At 46.0% G+C, this 18,853-nt stretch overlaps 1 protein-coding gene across 3 annotated transcripts in view; it reads right to left on the bottom strand.

Moving 5' to 3' along the window:
• Tbc1d1 (TBC1 domain family member 1) overlaps positions 1-18,853 on the bottom strand; it is a 176,598-nt gene that overhangs the window by 100,120 nt on the left and 57,625 nt on the right. The window contains exon 1 of one of the 3 annotated variants that reach the window (XM_050149800.1): positions 6,649-6,880. The exons of the other annotated variants lie outside the window; for them this stretch is intronic. Within the exon in view, the coding sequence (XP_050005757.1) occupies positions 6,649-6,678 (30 nt within the window). The 5' untranslated portion in view covers positions 6,679-6,880. Of the gene's footprint in view, positions 1-6,648; positions 6,881-18,853 lie in introns of those variants that run through there. 3 annotated transcript variants of the gene reach the window in all.

The raw sequence follows: 18,853 nt of genomic DNA, 5'->3' as shown, positions 1-18,853 counted from the left end.
TGAGAACCACAGGGCTGGACAGTGGGCTCAGCAGTTAAGAGCACTTGCGGCTCTTACAGAGGATCTGAGTTTGGTTCCCGGCACCCATGTCACGTGGCTCACAACCACCTGGAACTCCAGCTCCACGGGATGTGATATCTCTGACTTCCTCAGGCACCTGCACTCATGAGCATATGCGCACATGATGACACACACATACACATAATTAAAATATAACAAGTCTTTTTTTAAAAAAATTTTAAAACAAGGCAAGCAGAGTTAGACAACCCTGAATAACTCAGGCATGCAAGGAAACTCCCACTTGTGCTTCCTAGCCATGCTCTGGCCTCCTTTACCCTTTCTGAACATTTCCCTCAGACCTCACCTTCTAGTCTCCTCATAACCCTGGCTGGGCCATTCAGAAACACCATATCCACATTACAGCCAACCTTCACAGGTCTCCTCTCCGCAATAAACTGCAAGAAGCTCAAAGGATGGAAACTATGCCTCCTTTCTACACCCACAGCACCTAACATTGCGTGTGTGTACAGCCACTCAGCTCAACTACCCACCTATCAGGTTCTAGACAGTCTATTCTGTGTGCAGCATCCACTCAACTACCCACCTACCAGGTTCTTAACAGTCTGTTTACAAATGGTCTTCACAGTTTCCTAAGCACATTTTGATGTTAGTCAAAAGCAGACTGTGCCAACGAAAGGAAAGAAAGCACAAACAGATGTGAAGTTCCTTTCAGAAGGAGAAAACTGGTGTAGGAGGTCCTTATGTTTGTGTGTTGCTTTCATCGGTTAATGAATAAAGAAACTGCCTTGGCTTAGTTGATAGGGTGGAACTTAGGTAGGTGGGGAAAACAGAATTGAATGCTGGGAAGAAGAAGAGCAGAGTCAGAGACACCATGGATCCACGGCCAGAGGTAGATGTGCTGAAACTTTTCTGGTAGGCCACTACCTCATGGTGATAAACAGATTGATAGAAATGGGTTAAACTAATATGTAAGAGCTGGCCAATAAGAAGTTAGAGCTAATGGCTAAGCAGTATTTTAATGAATACAGTTTCTGTGTGGTTATTTCGGGTGTAAGCTAGCCAGGCAGCTGGGACAAACAAGGGGCCCACTCCCCCGCAACAGAAAACAGCTTAGCAAAATTAACCTGGATAATTGTGGTCAAAGTAGTAAACAGAATCCATGCATCTCTTCTGTCCTAACACATGACAGATAGAAAAGAAGCTGCAGGAAAGAATCAAACTGCATGAACACCATGTTGTTTTTCAGGTAAATCTAACAGAATAATGTAGAATATGATTCATTATTCTGTTTATGACAAAATCAGAGATAACAAGAATTTTTAAATGGAGTCAGTTTGAGGTTTATATTCTCACAAATCTAACTAAAGATTTGTTTTTTCATAGGTCTCATAGATTTGCCTATATAGTGCTATATGAGAATTCAAAGGGGGCTGAAGAGGTAGCTCAGCAGTTAGCATTTGCTGTTTTTGCAGGAGATGGAAGCGTTGTGAAATATTAGTTTAAAATATGCTACGTTTGTTTATGCTGTGGAATATTTGTTTAATGATGCAAAGATATCTTGCATTCTTTTATGTTGCATTTGTATACCTCTGTGAGGCTGTGTTACTTTGCCTGTCTAAAACATCTGATTGGTCTAATAAAGAGCTGGATGGCCCATGACAAGGCAGGAGAGGCTTTTTATTTACAATTCTAGCAGCCCAACAAAACCAGCCCTACCCTTCCCTTCCTGGTACTCTCCACTCAGGCAACGAATGAATGATTAATCAGGGATGCCTCAGGAAAAGGACAGAGGACGGAGGGGTTCTGACAGAAATGGACCATTAGGGCACAGACACATACAGACTAAGATGAGTTAGGGAACTCGTCCAAGCAACAAACTATGATTAACCTTGTTTCTCATGACACCGGGTCTAGCTGTGTTCTGCTGGAGACAACATCCACTCCGGCATTCCTCCATTTTTTCTTCCTAAGGACCACCGATGCTTGAGATATTAGCCCAAGAGAACCTGTACCACTACAGACAGCGACAAAGGCTCCCCCAAAGCTGGACTGACGTGTGGCTTACTCCACTTAGCAGAGGCAGCACATTTTCCAAGCTCAAGCGGTGGCATGACTATTAGTAAGGAGTTCTTCGCTCTTTATTAAACCTAAGCAACTACTAATTAAATGTAGCAATAATATAAAGAAGAAAATGCCTGTGCTTCAAGGACACATCAAGGACAAACCAACATAGGACTGACTTCAAGCAAGGCTGCAGTGTTGCCTAAATAAACACTTGCCATAGCCAGGTGGACACCTCCCAAGAAAAGCACAGGGAGAGCGGCTGTTCTGTGTTCTGGTAACGGAAGAGCAAGTCCGGCCGACGTTGGCACTGAAGGTGGGCTACTCCAGACACAGAGAAACTCCAGGGTGAATAAATAAGCTGCGAGCCTGAACAGGACTTGACTAAATGCTGTGGTTAGCAGCGACTGACCAAAGAACAAGACGCAATTGTACTCAACATGCAACTGTACAAATAACAAGCAAGAAATTGCTTCAAGAAAGAAGACTGAGGCAAGCCAGCAGGCCAGCTTGCAAAAGCTGCAGAGCGATGATGCAGCCTTCCTGCCTCACTACCCAAGCCTAGGTTACCACCATCACCTCCTAACAGCCACAACAGCCCAAGTATAGCCCGAGAAGTCAGCGTCCTCCCATCCACAACACACATTAGCGAACACCACCACTTCCTTCCACCCTCCTACTGGCCTCCTAGTGTGTTTAAACACCATCCAAACCCAGCCCTGTGCTCAGAGCTCTCATCCAGCTGGCCTAGAATACCCTCCACACTCTGGATGGAGTCTGCTTCTCTGCACCAGCTCACTGGGCCTTCGTGCTGCCGCTGGGCACCAGGGCAAGCTTGCAGCTCACCCCACCCAACCCAATCCCCACGCTCTCTCCGTCTACTTCTCTTCCTAGCACTGACCACCAGCTGGAATCACCTTGCTTATCTATTGGCTTCTCTGTCTCTCCTTATCAGAATGAAAAGACCATAAAAATAGGGAACTGGTCTACCTCTCTCCGGCTGAACCCCCAGCTGGTCACAACCGCCTGGCATATAGCAGAGGCACTGTAAGTATCTACATATTAAGTGACCTATGAGTGAAGATGACTACAAATGCATGCTTTAGACAAAGACAAAATAGGAAAAATTAGCAATCAATAACTTATTAAAATTATTCTTTTCTAAGGCATTTTAAAATATTTGCCTTATAAAACTTCAGGGTGAGCTGGGTATGGTGGTGCATGTCTTTAATCCCAACACTTGGGGGGAAGAGGCAGGAGGATCTCCATGAGTTTATGGAAAGGCTGCCCTGGCCCCCTGACACACACACACACACACACACACACACACACACACACACAATTCAAGAGGCAAAGCAGGGGGATCACATGTTTGAAGCCAATGAGGGCTAGATATTGAAATTCTGTCTCAAACAAAAAACAAAAATGAAAATCTTCAATATGCAATTCTTAAAGGACAAACCTATTGTGCAAATATACCTCCAGTGCAATGGTTCTCACCTTCCTAATGCTGCAACCCTTTAATACAATTCCTCAGGTTGTAACGACTCCTAATCATATAATTACTTCATTGCTACTTCATAACTGTAATTTTTCAATTGTTATGAATTTTTATATCTGATATGAAGGATATGCTATGTGACCCCCAAAGAGGCGAGACCCACAGGCTGAGAACACTACTCTAGACCATGAGTGTTACCTGGTACACAGAGAGTACACAATATACATTTGCTGAATAAACCTACAGTCCCTGGAAAATAACATACTGCACAATCCATATGAAAATACCTTGAATTTCAGACACAGAAAGTCTGCCTACATTTTTATACACCATCATTCATTTTTATCTGTAAACTGATATATACACATACACTCAAAATCCTGTGACACTAGCAATAACCTTAGTCACAGTCTTTACAGGCAGGTACAAATCCAAGTAGATTTCTAGGGTTACCTCGCAGGTTTTCTGGGATCAGTTTTCACTAACAGATACGTAGAAGCAAAGAATCAAGCAACAGACAAGCTCAAGGCTGTGGGGCTGGGGACTTCTGCAGGGGTAGTCTAAACACCAGAAAGCTCGAGAAGTTTCTTTTTATTTCTTACGGGGGAAGAGGAACAACTATCCCCAGGAAGACTTATGAAGAAACTGTACTTAAATCCCAGATCTATCATTTATTCAGTGCACACCTTGACCAAGCTCCGTGCTCAACTAAAAGCAGAACAGGGTGTGTACACGTTTAAAAACAAAACAACAACTCTTAGAGGTTTTCCCACCTAGGTCTTATTCCTTCATTACTAGGTTGCTCTCTACAGTTAGCGAGTGCCATCCACACAAGGAGACTGCCAGCTCAGGTATCCCTCTGCATCAACCACACCCACTCCCCTTTTCCTCCCCTGCCAGGTGCAGAGCTTCCGCTGCCAAGGTCAAAATGGAAAATAAATCAGCTGAATGACGGGTAGGTGCGGTGTGAGGCCCATGCCTGTGTGCATCTGAGTGATCATAAGCATCTCTAAGTCTACTATAAATGCCCGTTAGGATTATGCCCATTGTGTGTTACCTATACCTTTCTTTCCACCTTTAGACCATTCCCTATTTTAAAACAAAGTCTTCACCATAAGCAAGCACAGGTCTTCACAGGTTCCCATAAAGTGAACGTCACTCTTATAGTCTATAATCCCGAGTAGTTTTTCTTTCTTTTTTGATCTTAGTTTGATTTAGTTTTAGTTTGAAACTCAAGAGACTGAATTTCTTGAAGCCTATACTGACCATACCTCGATTCGTAGCTGAGGATGACCCTAACTCGTTATCTTCCTCCCTCCACCTCAATGTTTACAGGTACACACCACCACACCCCAGTTCATGAAATACTCTCAAAAGAGGTGACATTCTTCATTCACAAAACACTGGGTGAGAAAAGTAATTCAAGATGTAATCTATAATTGCATGAACTACACAATACACACACATATACACACATGTATACATTATACATGTGTGTATGTATGTGTGTGTGTATATATATATGTAAAATTATACAGCTGGGTATGGAGGCATACAACTTTAATTCCAGGATGTGAGAGACCAAACTAAACACAAGGGGTAGATTGTAAAGATCTACTATTCCTAAAACAAAACAAAACAAAAAACAAAAACCAAAAAAAAAAAAAAGCCTGCTACTGCTTCTTTGTTTTTGTTTTTCAGTTGTATTTACTTCTCCTTGCTGGTGTTGGAATGAAACATCTCTGTGAAACTCAATTTTCCCCCTCAGAGTACAGTATTAAAAAACAGCAATAACCAAAATAAACAAATAAATAACACCAACAACAATAAAGCAACTCAGTTCTGCACCTGAAGAATATATTTACATATATTCTGAACCACTTCACAAACTACATTAATACTATTTTTTAAGTTTAGCGTTACTTAGAAAAGTTAAACGAGTCTTCAAAAGCAAAAATGTGGACATTCAACAGAAAATCATACTTTATGTGGAGGCTCAAAGCTTTTCTACAACCCTCTCTGTGAAGCACCAGCTGCTTCCGGAGGCCACTCTGGTCAGGACTCAGTGTTGGGATGTTGTTCCTTGGTGTCACCTCATAACCAACCTTACCTAGTTTCTGTCTCCACTTTATAACTTAAATTACAGGCGAAGCCACACGTGCTCCCAAACAGGTATTCAAAAAATGTAATTAGTGGGGGAAAACCAACCCACTCTGAACGCCTCACAGAATAACTGGAGATATAACTCTGTCTAATTACTATTTATAAAGGGTCAGAGACGAGCTAACGGGTTCTCTCGAGGTGAAGTTGTCTCTCTCTCTCTCTCTCTCTCTCTCAAGGGTCAGAGACGAGCTAACGGGTTCTCTCGAGGTGAAGTTGTCTCTGTCTCTCTCTCTCTCTGTCTCTCTCTCTGTCTCTCTCTCTCTCTCTCTGTCTCTCTCTCTCTCACACACACACACACACACACACACACACACACACGAGAGGGGTATCGTATCCAGTATCCACGAGAGGAGGTGGGCGTCTTCCATGGCTGGAAGCAATGCACTAGTCAAAACACACAACCCAAGCAAGGCTGGAGGCAATCCGGGCCATTCCGCCAACTTTTTCAGTTCAGCAGCCCTGCGCCGGCCTGGATTTCTATCGTTCGGCTCTGAAAGTTGGAGAGCTACAGTCATAAAACTTTGTGCAGACAGAGAAAGTTACATTTCATACACCTAGACCTCGGAGCATGTCCTTTGAAAGCTGCGGGTTAAAAAAGCTAAAGGCAGGCAACATCCTCGGCGACCCGCCCCAGTCACCCGGAGCACTGAGGATCCAGGACGGCAGGGGCGGGCCCACTATCTGGGACCACACCTGGGACTCTGGCTGTGCCTCAGTCTCCTAAGCTGGGGAAAGGACGCGACGCCTTCTGAGAGGCTGGCCCGCAGGGTGAGAGGAGGAATGAATGAAAAGTACTCCCAGGCTGGCTCGAACGGCCTGGCGCCCCCCCACTCCGCGCCGCGCCGCGGCCCGGCAGTTAGAGACCCCCCGGCCCCCGGCAGCTCTGGCCCGCCGCCGCCTACCTTGGCCACCCAGCTGAACAATGGTGACATTGCTGGCCGGGCGGCGGCTCCTCGCCCGCCGCTCCCGCTCACACGCGCCTACCCGTGGGCCTACGGATGGCCGGGGGGCGGGCTCGGGCGCGGCGGGGTGCGTGCGGGCATCGTCCCCAGACGGCGGCCGAGCGGCGGGCTCCACCCCTCCCCGAGCGTCACAGCCCGAGAGGGCGAGCCCGCCGGGCAGCACAGCCAGAAAGGGAAATGGGGAGGAGGGGTGCGGGGGAGGGGGAAGAGATGGAGGGGGGCTCCGCCGACCACGCCCCCAGACGGACACGCCCACCGTCCCGCCCACCCGGACCTGCTCACGTGGGAAGTTGGGACGTGCTAGGGTCGCCCCCTGTGGACGTCCGCGGTGCTCGATCCCTGGTTACTGAGGAAGGCTAGGACTCTACAGGTCTCCGGACCTTTTCGGGCAACTTCAGAAATCTGAAGTCTCTCGCTTTCTTCCTCTGATTTAAAAACCGCAGAATTGGAGCGAACACAAGGCTGCCCTGCTTTCCAGGGGGATTGCTCCCTAACCTCTCTGGATGGCTGGTGACAAAAGGGCCAGTGTTACCAAGCCCCTTTTATGAAACCAGAGGTGCTTCTCTTGGCCTCGTAAAACCCAGCTGAGGAGACAAAAATGACGCTACCTGCAGTGTGATCACATTACGGCTGCTACAAAGGTTAAACTGAGTTTCCTATCCAGACGCTCCCAACTTCCAACTTCCACGGTGAGAAAATCCAAGTCCAAAGGTCTGAAGTAGTTGGTGTGTGAGGCACACGTGTTCACAGTTCCTCCGCCCACTCGTAAATCCAGCCCGCGAGTCCTGTTCTTGCCACTTTGTAATACTCATTAGGCACTATTTTCAACATATTTCAATAGTCTCCAAATACCTGGCATCTTCGCAGTTGTTGGTTACCTACTGCCCTTTAACAAGTTGTCCCCAGACTGAGCTGCTATGGTAACAAATCCTGTATGGCAGAAACTCAGGAGAACATAGCTGGGTGTCCATAGCTCAAGGTCTGCCTTGAGTTTAAGGCAGGCAGTAAGGTGAGGCTGCATGTATCCCAGGCCTGGATGGGACAGAAGAATCCACCACCAAGCCAATACAGATTTGCTCCTAGGATTCAGGACACCTTGGGAGAATTGAACCTGCAGGGCTCAATGACATGGTGTTCCCAAAGCAGAGGTGGTCACTCTGCACCTCAGCATGTATTCCAAGCAGAATGCCATGTCCCAAAGGGGAGTCAGTCCTTTTGTCAAATTAATCTCAGAAGTGACATCTCGGCCCTTCTGCGTTTTCTTTCTTTCCTTTCTTTTTCTTTTCTTTTTTAATTCCTCTGTGTATAACAGTCATGGCTATCCTGGAACTCACTCTGTAGACTAGGCTGGTCTCGAACTCACAGAGATCCGCCTGCCTCTGCCTCCCAAGTGCTAAGATTAAAGGTGTGCACCACCACCTCCCAGCTCTGTTTTTATAATGCAAGGAAAGAAGATGGTTCAGTTTGGGAAGATTGCCCAAGGGCATGAAAACTAACTGCAGAGGGATGTGTATTTTTTCCCATTCCTGGTGAAGTACACACAGGAGATAAACCATAAAGGGGTAAGCAAAAGGTCATTCAAAAGCACCTTGGAAGCAGCTTTGGTGATGGAGGGGCAAGTGCCTTCATTCACTAATCAGTTCCCTGAAGATTACCAAGAGGCAGGGAAGGGAAGGGCTCTGCAGCCTTTTAGCCGAATCTTCCTCTTGTCATTAGAGGACATTCTGGAGCAGAGAGGAAGAGGAAAGCTAAGAGTTTTATTAAAGCGAGAGCCCTTCTCTGTGTGTGACCTCCCTCCTCGCGCTGTGGTCCATGGATCAGCAAGCTCAGCGTGGACTGTCGATCCACTGGGAATAGAAACACTCGGCCGTTCTCTCAGGACTTTCATTATGATATTACGTTCTAGCCTTTGTTCACAGTTACCGGCTTATGAGCCCTTTCCAGAGGGCAGCCATGAAAATGAGTTTCTCTTCTCTGAGGCAGCTCACAGAAATTCTCAGTCTTCCCTCACACTCTTTCTCGGATCTGGCCTTAAAGAGCTCTGACCTGTCTGTTCTTGTCCAATAGCGGGCTAAAACAAACAAAAAAATCCTCCCTCATTCCAGATGGGGCCTGTCCCATCTCTGCGGGAAGGAAAGCTGCGCCGAGGCCATGAAGAATGGCGACACAGACAAACCTTGTCTTTTGGGTTTCCCCAGCCACTCTGTTAGTAATCATGACCACGAAAAGAGGGATCTCTAAAAACCCAAAGGATAGGGCATAACTTTTGGATGGGTCAACATATGGAGGTTCCTGGAGCATGGGATGCCTAGAGAAGGTGAGGGGCTTCAACACATCTCCCCCAGAATTCTCTCCGGTATTTTATCTGTAGCCTATAGGGCAGTGCTTCTCAACCCACTATCAGATATCCTGTAATTTAGGTATTCCCACTGTGATTCATAACAGTAGCAAAGTTACAGTTATGAAGCAGCAACAAAATAACTTGACGGTTGGGGTGTCACCACAACATGAGGAACTGTATTAAAGGGGCACAGCATTAGGAGGATGGATGCCCACTGCTACAGAGTGTCCTTTAAGAGCCTGGTGTATCCCTGAGTTGCATCAAATTAACTGAACCTGAGAAGGCAGGTGTGGGAACCTTAGTTTATAGAAGGTGGGTCAGAAGTTCAGGGAAAACAAAACCTTGTCTGTCTCCGAAACAAAGCCACACAGATAAGCAGCCCAGGGTTGCAAGCTGGTATCTGATTGGAGGTGGGGTATCTTAAGGACTGAGGTTCTAATGTGTTCTATGACATTATCGACCAGGTACACAGCCTCAGAACCGAACTCTATTAGAGAACACCCAGCTGATGTCCGCTGCGGTAGGACCAACTGCTTGTCCGCTGGTGGAACGAACCCCCACACCTTGAGGTCACAGAAGTCTGTGGTATGAGGGCAGAGGGAGCAGGCGGCTTGTTTTCTCTTAGACACATCCCGTGACTGGTTTACACATTGATAGCTGAGATTCATTATCACTGGGTTTTCAGATATATTGTCAATGAATTATGGACCAAGAGATCCTTGAGAAAATAGTGCCCAAATGATTTTGGGATAGTGAGAACTACTGGGGGAGGGGTGGGGGGAGAATGTACTGAAGAGTTTCAAAGTGAGTAAGTGGTAAACAAGGACCAGAGCAGAAATGACAGATGTCCTTAGACTCCATCAAAATAGCCCCTGGACTGAGCACTCCAGAAATTCCCAGCATCCTGAACCACTCTGGAGAAGGGGAGAGGAGACCCTAGAATTGTCTAAAGAAACTGGAACAGTGTTTTCCAGCACGGAAGATATGTCTACTAAAGAGAGTTTACAGAGAATAAGGAGTTAAATATTAAACCAGGTGTGGTGGCACATGCCTGCATTCTTAGCTACCCGGAAGGCTGAAGCTGGTGGACCCTGAGTTTGAGGCTAGCCTAGGCAATATAGCAAGAGCTCTGTAATTAAAATAAAACCCTAGCATTTCTTGCAAAAAATGGGAGGGGGGAAAGTAAAATATGATCAAATGCTGACTTGTAAGGGTTACAAGTAGAAAGTGTACAGACAAGCGAAGTAACAGACATGAAGGCTTCAGGGTTTCCAGCTGGACTCAGCCCTCCGTCTTGCATAGGTGCACTGAGGGTACAGCCTCAGGCGCACTCTAGTCTGAACTTGCCGTAGGTTCATCTACTCCAAGGTACTCACAGGAGACTCTCAGAGGCCTCGCTCTGAGCCAGGTCTCTTGGCCTGAGCCAGGAATGGACAGAACACTTCTTTCATGTGAAAGCGGGGCTTTTCCATCGAGTGCATTTGATAGGGACTCACAGAACATTAACACCAAGTATTTTGAGAAATACACATGAAAAGCCCTCATTTTTTTTTTCAAGTTTACTGGCAGCATGCAACTTACCAACCACATGCACAAAGAAATTCTCTGTTACAGTCTGGAATTTCACTAAAAGTAAAGTACCGACATCACATACTCTACCAAAATCCAGCCGACCCTACACTCAAATACGATTTTCCTTAAAATACCCCCTTTCCTCCCACTTGAAAAAAGTCTCTTCTCCCCAAAAATGTCTCCTGGAGGAGAATGTGTTCCACACCCTTGTGGAAGTCTGCATGCATCTCAGGCAGCAGTTATGTCTAACAGCTCCCAAGCAATCTGAGAGCAACTGGAACTCACTGCTCAAGGAGGCTGGTGGTCTCTAGCCCTAGCTGTCATGGGAGGGATGGGGGGGCTGACAACAGATAATTCGCTTTGATATCAAGATCAAATTCTCAAAAACCTCAGAGGAAAGGCAAGTTATACAAACGTGCAAGGCAAGGAAAAAGTGGAAGAACAAGGAATGAATAAACGAATGGAAAATTCATCATGGAGAATGTGTGTCCTAACATTAGAACACTCCATCCAACTGGTTGCCAGGCAACGGAATCTGGCTGGAGAAGAGGGATTATTATTGATGTTGACTTCTGGGTTTACTTAAGGCTCAGATACAATTTATGAGATGCATCAAATGCATATTCTAGTATGTGATCTGCCAAGATTGAGAGCCACTTGCACAGTTCTATAAGCGGGGGAGGGAGTGGGTCGGTAATCATCAGCTTGATAAGAGCTAGAGTCACCTAAGGGACCAACCTCTGGGCATGTCTGTGAGGAAGTTTCTTCATTAGGTTAACTGAGCTGGGAGGACCCAACTTAAACGTAGGTTTGTACCATCCCATGAACTGGAGTTTCACACCGAATAAACTAGAGGAAGTCAGCTAAGCACCAGCCTTTACCTCTGCTTCCTGATTGCACCTGCAATGTGACCTGCTGCCCCACACTTCCGGGGCCAGCCTTTTCCCATCTGGCTGGAATAAAACTCCCTCCTTCCTTCCTTCCTTCCTTCCTTCCTTCCTTCCTTCCTTCCTTTCTTCTTTCCTTCCTTCCTTCCTTCTTTTCTTTCTTCTTTCCTTCCTTCCTTCCTTCCTGCCTTCCTTCCTTTTTTCTTCCCTCCTTCCTTCCTTCCTATCCCTTCTTCTTTCCTCCCTCCTTCTTTCCTTCCTTCCTTCCTTCCTTCCTTCCTTCCTTCCTTCTTTCCTTCCTCCCTCCTTCCTTCCTTCCTTCCTTCCTTCCTTCCTTCCTTCCTTCTTAAGTTGCTTTGGTCAGGTGTTCTGTCACACCAAAGAAGAAAAGTATCTGACCCAGGAGAGTTGTGTGGTGAGCAGCAGGCTTATCAAATGGCTCTAGCCAACAGTGTCCCTCCAGAAAACCCAGGACAGCTGCCTTTCTATGGAACTTCCAAAGGATGCACAGAAGGACGCTTCATCAGTCTTCCTGAAACATGAAAAGGAGGCAGACTGCAGAATGGGAGAAGGGTACCTACCAAGCCTAGCAATACCCCAGAGACAAGCCTAAACATTACTGCTCAGCATTTCTCCAAGTTCTACCCTTGCTGTTTGGTTTGTGTGGTTCTTTACAAGCTCTCCCTGTCATCCCCCTGCCTGGACTCTATAAATGGCAATGATTTCTTGCTGTGGAATAATGCCTTTGTACACTGTGAAGATTTGTCACTGTGACTGAGTTACTAAAGAAGCTGACTGGCCCATAGCTGAACAAAGTAAGATTAGGCAGGAGGACCAGACTAGAAGAATGTTGGGAGGAAGAAGGGCAGAGTCAGAGGAGTCGTCAGAGAGAGAGGAAGCAGGATGTACAGAAAATGAACATGATGATAAGCATGAGCCATGTGGCAAAGCATAGATAAGAAATATGAGTTAATTTATATGTAAGAGTTAGCTAGTAATAAGCCTGAGCTATTGGCAGAGCACTTAAAATTAATATAAGCCTCAGTGTGTTTATTTGAGAGCTGGGTGGGACAGAAACGTCTGCCTACAACTTCTCTCCCATTCTGTAGGCTGCCTGTTTGCTATATGCATCGTTGCTTTACTGTGACACATTTTAGCTGCATGTAGCCCCATCTGTTAATGCAAGAGATGAAGAAACAAGGACTGGAAATATTTTGTGTATTCAGGGAACTATGGCAGACAGGCTGCAGGCCTCCAACACAGAGAAGGAGGAAGCCAGGGAGAACAGAGAGCATAAAAAAGCATGACCTCACCCACCAGCTCCTTCCTCACCACAAGATCTGGTTAAAGTGGCCATTGTCACATTAATTGTACAAGAAGATTCTGTGGAGTTTCAAGTGAGTCAGAACCACTTGGCGTCTAGCCCGGGATTTATTCTGTTCACAAATATGAATATTTATAAGTACCTATAGTGAAAGGCAAGGGAATCATTGCAGGAAATAGGGACAGTGAGTCAAACCTCAATCCTGCCCTCAAGGGGCATAAAAGGCAGGAAGTAAGTGCAAGCCAGGACAAGAGGGCAAAAATGCCAAGAAAATGGCAAAGCTTCCAGGCATTCTCACAAGAGGAAAAATAACTGCAGGCTGCAAAGACAGAATGGCCTTCTGTGCTGAAAGATGTCAGGCTAGGCCTCGTACAGAAGGTGTGAATGGGAGTGAAGGGGTAGACTTTCCTGGACCAGACAGGACAGGCTTGGAGGAGACGGACCCAAAACAAGCTTACGTGGGGTGAAAGATTGTGTGTGTGTGTGTGTGTGTGTGTGTGTGTGTGTGTGTGTGAAGTACAGGGCGGGAGTACAGAGGGGAGAGAGAGGAGGAGAGGAGGAGAGGAGGGGAGGGGGACAGCAGGAGAGAGGGAGGGGACAAAGGAGGGATGGGGAGGCAAGGGGAGGTGAGAGATTGATTTAGTAAAATGGCAGCTTGAGTTTTTCCTTTCTAGTCATGAAAGTTTATTTCTAGAGAATTACATGGGACTGGAATGATGGCTCTGCGGTGAAGAGCACTGACTGCTCTTCCAGAGGCCTGGTTTTGTTCCCAGTATCCACGGAGAGTGGCTTACAGCTACATGTAACTCAAGTTCCAGGGGATCTGATGCCCTCCTCTGGACCCTCAAACACCCACACCACATGTGGCGTGCACACAGACAAGCAGGAACATGGGTGAAAAAATATATCTTTAAAACAAATGTTTAAAAAAGAAAGATTTAAGAACAATATCGAGTCCAGAAACACCACTGTAGTTTGAATAAGAACAGCCTCTATAGACTCATATATTTGAATGCTAAGTCATCAAGGAATTTCACTGCTTGAGAAGGATTAGGAGGCGTTGTTGGGAGAAGTTTGTCATTAGGGGTAGGCTTTGAGAGTTCAAAAGCTAGAGCCAGGTCAAGTGTCTCATTCTCTCCTTTCTGCCTGAGGACCTGGATATAGAACTCTCAGCTACTTCTCCAGTAACAAGTCTGCCATGTATGATAAAGGCCTAAACCTCTGAGACTGTGAGCAAGCCCCAGTTAAATGTTTTTCGTTATAAGAGTTGCCATCATTGTGGTTCTCTTCATACCAATAGAACACCGATTAAGACAAAACCCAAGACTGAAAATGCCTGTGTATAAATGGAAACCAGATGCTCATGCAAAAGTCTGTCCGTGAATCATGAATGTCACTTATTGGAGCATTGTCGACAACAGTTAAAAATGGTATCATCAACTTAATGGCTGCACATGACTCTAAACGAGATGCATTCACAGCATGGGTGGACTTAGGCAATATTGATATTAAGCAGTCACAAAAGACTACATAACGTGTGGTTGCATTTACATGAAATGTCGAGAACAGGAGTGTAGATCAGTGGTGACCCAGGTCTCTAACAGTTTCCTCCCAGAATAAAACATTCCATCCTATAGGGACGCTCCTTAAACCAGAAGGTAGGCAATTCAAAACAGCTTCAGGAAGTGCAGGAGCGAGGCCGCTAGTTAGTTCCTGGCCACTTAGCCCTGAAATAATCACACAGAAACTGTATTAATTAAATCACTGCTTGGCCCATCAGCTCTAGCTTCTTTTTTTTTTTTTTTTTTTTTTTTTTTGAGACAGGGTCTCTCTGTAGCTTTGGAGCCTGTCCTGGAACTAGCTCTTGTAGACCAGGCTGGTCTCGAACTCACAGAGATCCGCCTGTCTCTGTTTCCCCAGTGCTGGGGTTAAAGGTGTGCGCCACCACCACCCGGCTTAGCTCTAGTTTCTTATTAGCTAACTCTGACATAGTAATTTAACCCATCTCCATTAATCTGTGTATTGCCACGTGGCTGTGGCTTACTGGGTAAAGTTCCCAGCGTCTGTCTCTGGTGGCTGGCTTCATGACTTCTTTCTGACCCGCCCTTCTTTCTTTCAGCATTCAGTCCAGTTCTCCCCACCTAGCTCTGCTCCACCCCGCCCTGCTCTGCTATAGGCTCAAAGCAGTTCTTTATTCATTAACAGCAATCACAGTATACAGAGGGAAATCCCACATCAAGGAAGTCCCTGAAACTGACAAGATTCACTAGGCACCTCTCTCCCAAGAGTAAACTATAAAGATTGCTGAGTGTCACCCTCAGACAAGGCAAGCCACAAAGAAGATTTTGAGACCAGACCTGCTGTCTGGACCAAGCAGAGGCCAGCCAAGCTGCCTGAAAGAGGCTTAGATCAATTGAGTCACCTGGAAAGGACACTTTCCCAGCTGTCAAGCTGCACGCTGGCTGTGCAGTGAGCTCCAGGTTTCCAGCTTTGTGAGCTGTTATCCAGGCTAAGGTAGGTTTTGATGATGCATCTGTCTTTGAGTCATTTCTGCTACTGTAAGTAACCCCTCATCTATATTCACCAGTAAGTGACCCCAATAAAAATCATCGGTTCACCAAATTGGGCTTCAGTGGTATCTAGACTTTGGTTGGCAGGGTTTCCTCTCTGGGGTGAGTAGATGTATGTTTTATGTCTCCCCAGGAAAAGTCTTGTCAAGCAACACCAGGGTAGGGGTAGAGCAGGGAGAAGATGGAGAGATCCTCTACATTAATAAACGTGTTTTGGAGTTAGCAAGAATGGTTGCACAAATTTGTGGAGCAAAATTTTATACTATGTGAATCATGTCTTAGTCCCAAACTCTCTTTATACAGTGATGGCTGAACAACCAACCCTAGCGAGTTAATTCTTCCAGCCTTTATCATGATGGAGCCTGAACTTAATGGGTGGCTTTGGGGATGAAAGCACTGAGTGAGAATTCTGACCTATGGTGACGCTCAACACAAGCTCACTGTGGTGGTGGTGGTGGTGGTGGTGGCAACAGCAGCGTGAATTGCTGGGATTGAGCTGAGAGTCATAGGGGTGTCTGTATGTGCACTTATGTGTGCATCTGTGTGTACCCATAGAATCAGAGAAAGATATGGGGTACCCTCCTCTATCCCTCTCCACCTTGATCATTTCCGACAGAATCTCTCGGCGAGCTTGTGTTTTCTGGCTAGGCTCGCACCCAGCAAGCCCCAGCTACCTTCCCATCTTTGACCTTTTCAATGCAGGGCTAACAGGTGTACACAGGACACTCCCAGATTTTATGTGAGTGCTGGAATCTGAACTCCAGTCTCGTGTTTGCATAGCAAACACTCTTAACCACCAAACCATCACTCCAGCTCCAAATATGGTCAATGTTAAATAAAAAAATAAAACAAAATGATTCAAAGGCCCCGAGTTCTGATACAAGTTACAAACAAAAGCAAATATAGCAGAACAAACAGCCAAAACCAACCGCAGGAAGGATAGGCCTCCAAGGTGTCTCTCCATGTTTCCGTCTCCTTTTTTTATGAGTTGCTATGTCTACCACCAAGTCTGTGCTCCATTTTTTTTTCTTTAACTCTAGAAACCAAGGAATGCATATTCCAAAATTCTCTGGTAAATTCTGGTCATTCTGCTGGGCAGCCTCAATGTGCACATACATTATTAGCCCCCTCTTGCTTTATTTATGCATATGGGTCTTTGGCCTGCATGTACGTCTATGCATCACATGCATGCATTGCCCATGCATGTCATACGAAGACACTGGATCCCCTGGAACTGGATTTACAGATGGTCGTAAGCTGCCATGTGGCTGGCTAGGAATTGAACCCAGGGCTCTGGAAAAGTAGTCACTCTCCTGCCCTGGCTCCTCCTCACTTTTAGGGGTTTGGAAATTCCTCCCAAGGCTTTGTATCCCATCTGCTTATAGGGAAACATGCCCTCCCCTGTCCCAAACCTCTACCCCCGCCCCCCATCCATATCCCTGACTTTTCCAGGACACACACTCACATTTGAAGTCACATGAAAGTCAGAATAAAGGCCTCCTGGTGGCAAAACTGAGGCAGCTTCCAAACCTACAGTGCTCAATAAGGTGGTGTCAGAAGAGCCCAAGGGTTAAGGGAAGGGGAATCCAGCGAACACTTATTTGGAGATAGGCTATAAGTTCACTGCACCCTAAGACTCTGTGGAGAGACGGGAGCAACTGAACCCGAACCTCCAGGAGGTTCCTCAAGAATAAAGTTCACCCCATCTCTGGAGTGCTTCTGTTCTGTGAGCGCACAAGCCTCAGGAAAACTGACATTTGCCTGTGAAACAAATTTATCTCTTCAGCTATAATATAAAAGAGTCAACCTATCAAAACCCAGTGCCATTTCTAAACCAGCTTTCCGATCACATTTTGCTATGTTAAGTTTCTGTTTTCTTCCCCATGCTGTACTTGCTGTGTACACGGTCAGGTTCACTTTTTAGCCTGTATAGCATTCCAAAAATAGAAACGGCCCTCATCTGTTTTTAGCTATAAAGTTAAAGCAAATAATCCTCTTTCCACGGCACTGTACATGTTTCAGATTCATGGGAAAATCCAGCCGTAGTGAGCTCATAAAGGGAAAGGGTAAAAAGGTAGTCAAAAGATTTTGACATCTACACCTTGTGTTATAACAAAACAGGAGCTCAGCTTTCGTCTCAGACTCCTGTAAAATCTATAATGGAAACATTCAAGAGATCCATTTGTGTTTCACAGAATTTCTGGGTGCACTAATTTCACAAAAATAATGACTTCTAAGTGGAAGAAAACGTATGTTCCTCATTTAAAAATAAGACTGAGAAGTGGGTTGGAGAAATGGCTCAGTAAGTAGGGAAGGTGCTTCCTCCCTTGCGAGCATCAGGGCCTGAGTTCAATCCCCAGAACCCATGGAAAAAACCAGCCCAGGTGTGCAGCGGTTCATAACCTGAGTGTTGGGGAAAGGGGGAGATGGGCGGATCCCTGGGGCTCTGTCAACAGCCAGGCAGCGTAGCCTAGTCGGTGAGCTCCGTGGGCAGTTCCTGAAGAACGCCAACTCAGGAATGCCAACCAAGGCTGACCCCTGGCTTCCGTACGTACGTGCATACACATGCACTCACACACACACACGCATGAACATATACACCACACACATGTAGACAATTTAAAGATGGAAAAGTATAAAATCCTACGTCCTGTCTAATGGTTAGCAAATAAAAATCTGCTTCAGACTCTTTCCCTGCCTCCACAGTAGGTCACAGTTTCCTGTCTTAGGGGGGTGTGTGTGTGTGTGTGTGCGCGCGCGCGTGTGTGTGTGTGGGTGTGTGTAGAACTTTCTAACTAAACTGGATTCCTTTAAATGCCCAGGTTTTATACACAGCTTAGCCTTTGCTCGCAGTCCCACTCTTCTCAAGTCTGAAATGAATATGCTTCCTCATGTTAGGTCAGAATACACAGTGAATACCTTACAAAGGATGGTGGCTTCGCCAGGATTGTCACTTGGGCCTGAGACAGAGCCACAATCCTCTGCACAGATATGCAAAAGCATGACTCTTAAAAAAAAAATTAACCTTATTATTATCTATATGAGTATGATAAGGGGAGGCTGTGTGTGTGTGTGTGTGTGTGTTTGTGTGTGTGTGTAGGCAGAGGCCAACTTGATGGAGTTGGGTCTTTCTACCATATGCCTCTGAGGGGTTGAAACTGGGGTTCTCAGGCTTGGTGGGGTGCCTTTACCTGCTAAGCCAGTTTGTCAGCCCTAAAGTATACTTTTGCTTTCTTGCAGTAACCTGAGATTTGAGATTTCAAGGTGAAAACCCACTGAGCTGCCACAAACTCCTGTATCTCACCGAGTGTCAATGCATGCTTTTTTTCAGGTGTGACTTTCAGGTGCACTGATGACCCAAATGTCAGTTTCTCGATAACTGGCCTCTGAGAGAGAGAGAGAGAGAGAGAGAGAGAGAGAGAGAGAGAGAGAGAGAGAGAGAGAGAGAGAG

This window comes from Alexandromys fortis, unplaced genomic scaffold (assembly GCF_014885135.2).
Source record: "Alexandromys fortis isolate MF-2015 unplaced genomic scaffold, M_Fortis_MF-2015_v1.1 scaffold_0, whole genome shotgun sequence".
NCBI classification, from domain to species: Eukaryota; Metazoa; Chordata; class Mammalia; order Rodentia; family Cricetidae; genus Alexandromys; species Alexandromys fortis.
The sequence above is the reverse complement of the archived record's forward strand: the minus strand, read 5'-3'. Positions and strand labels throughout refer to the sequence as shown.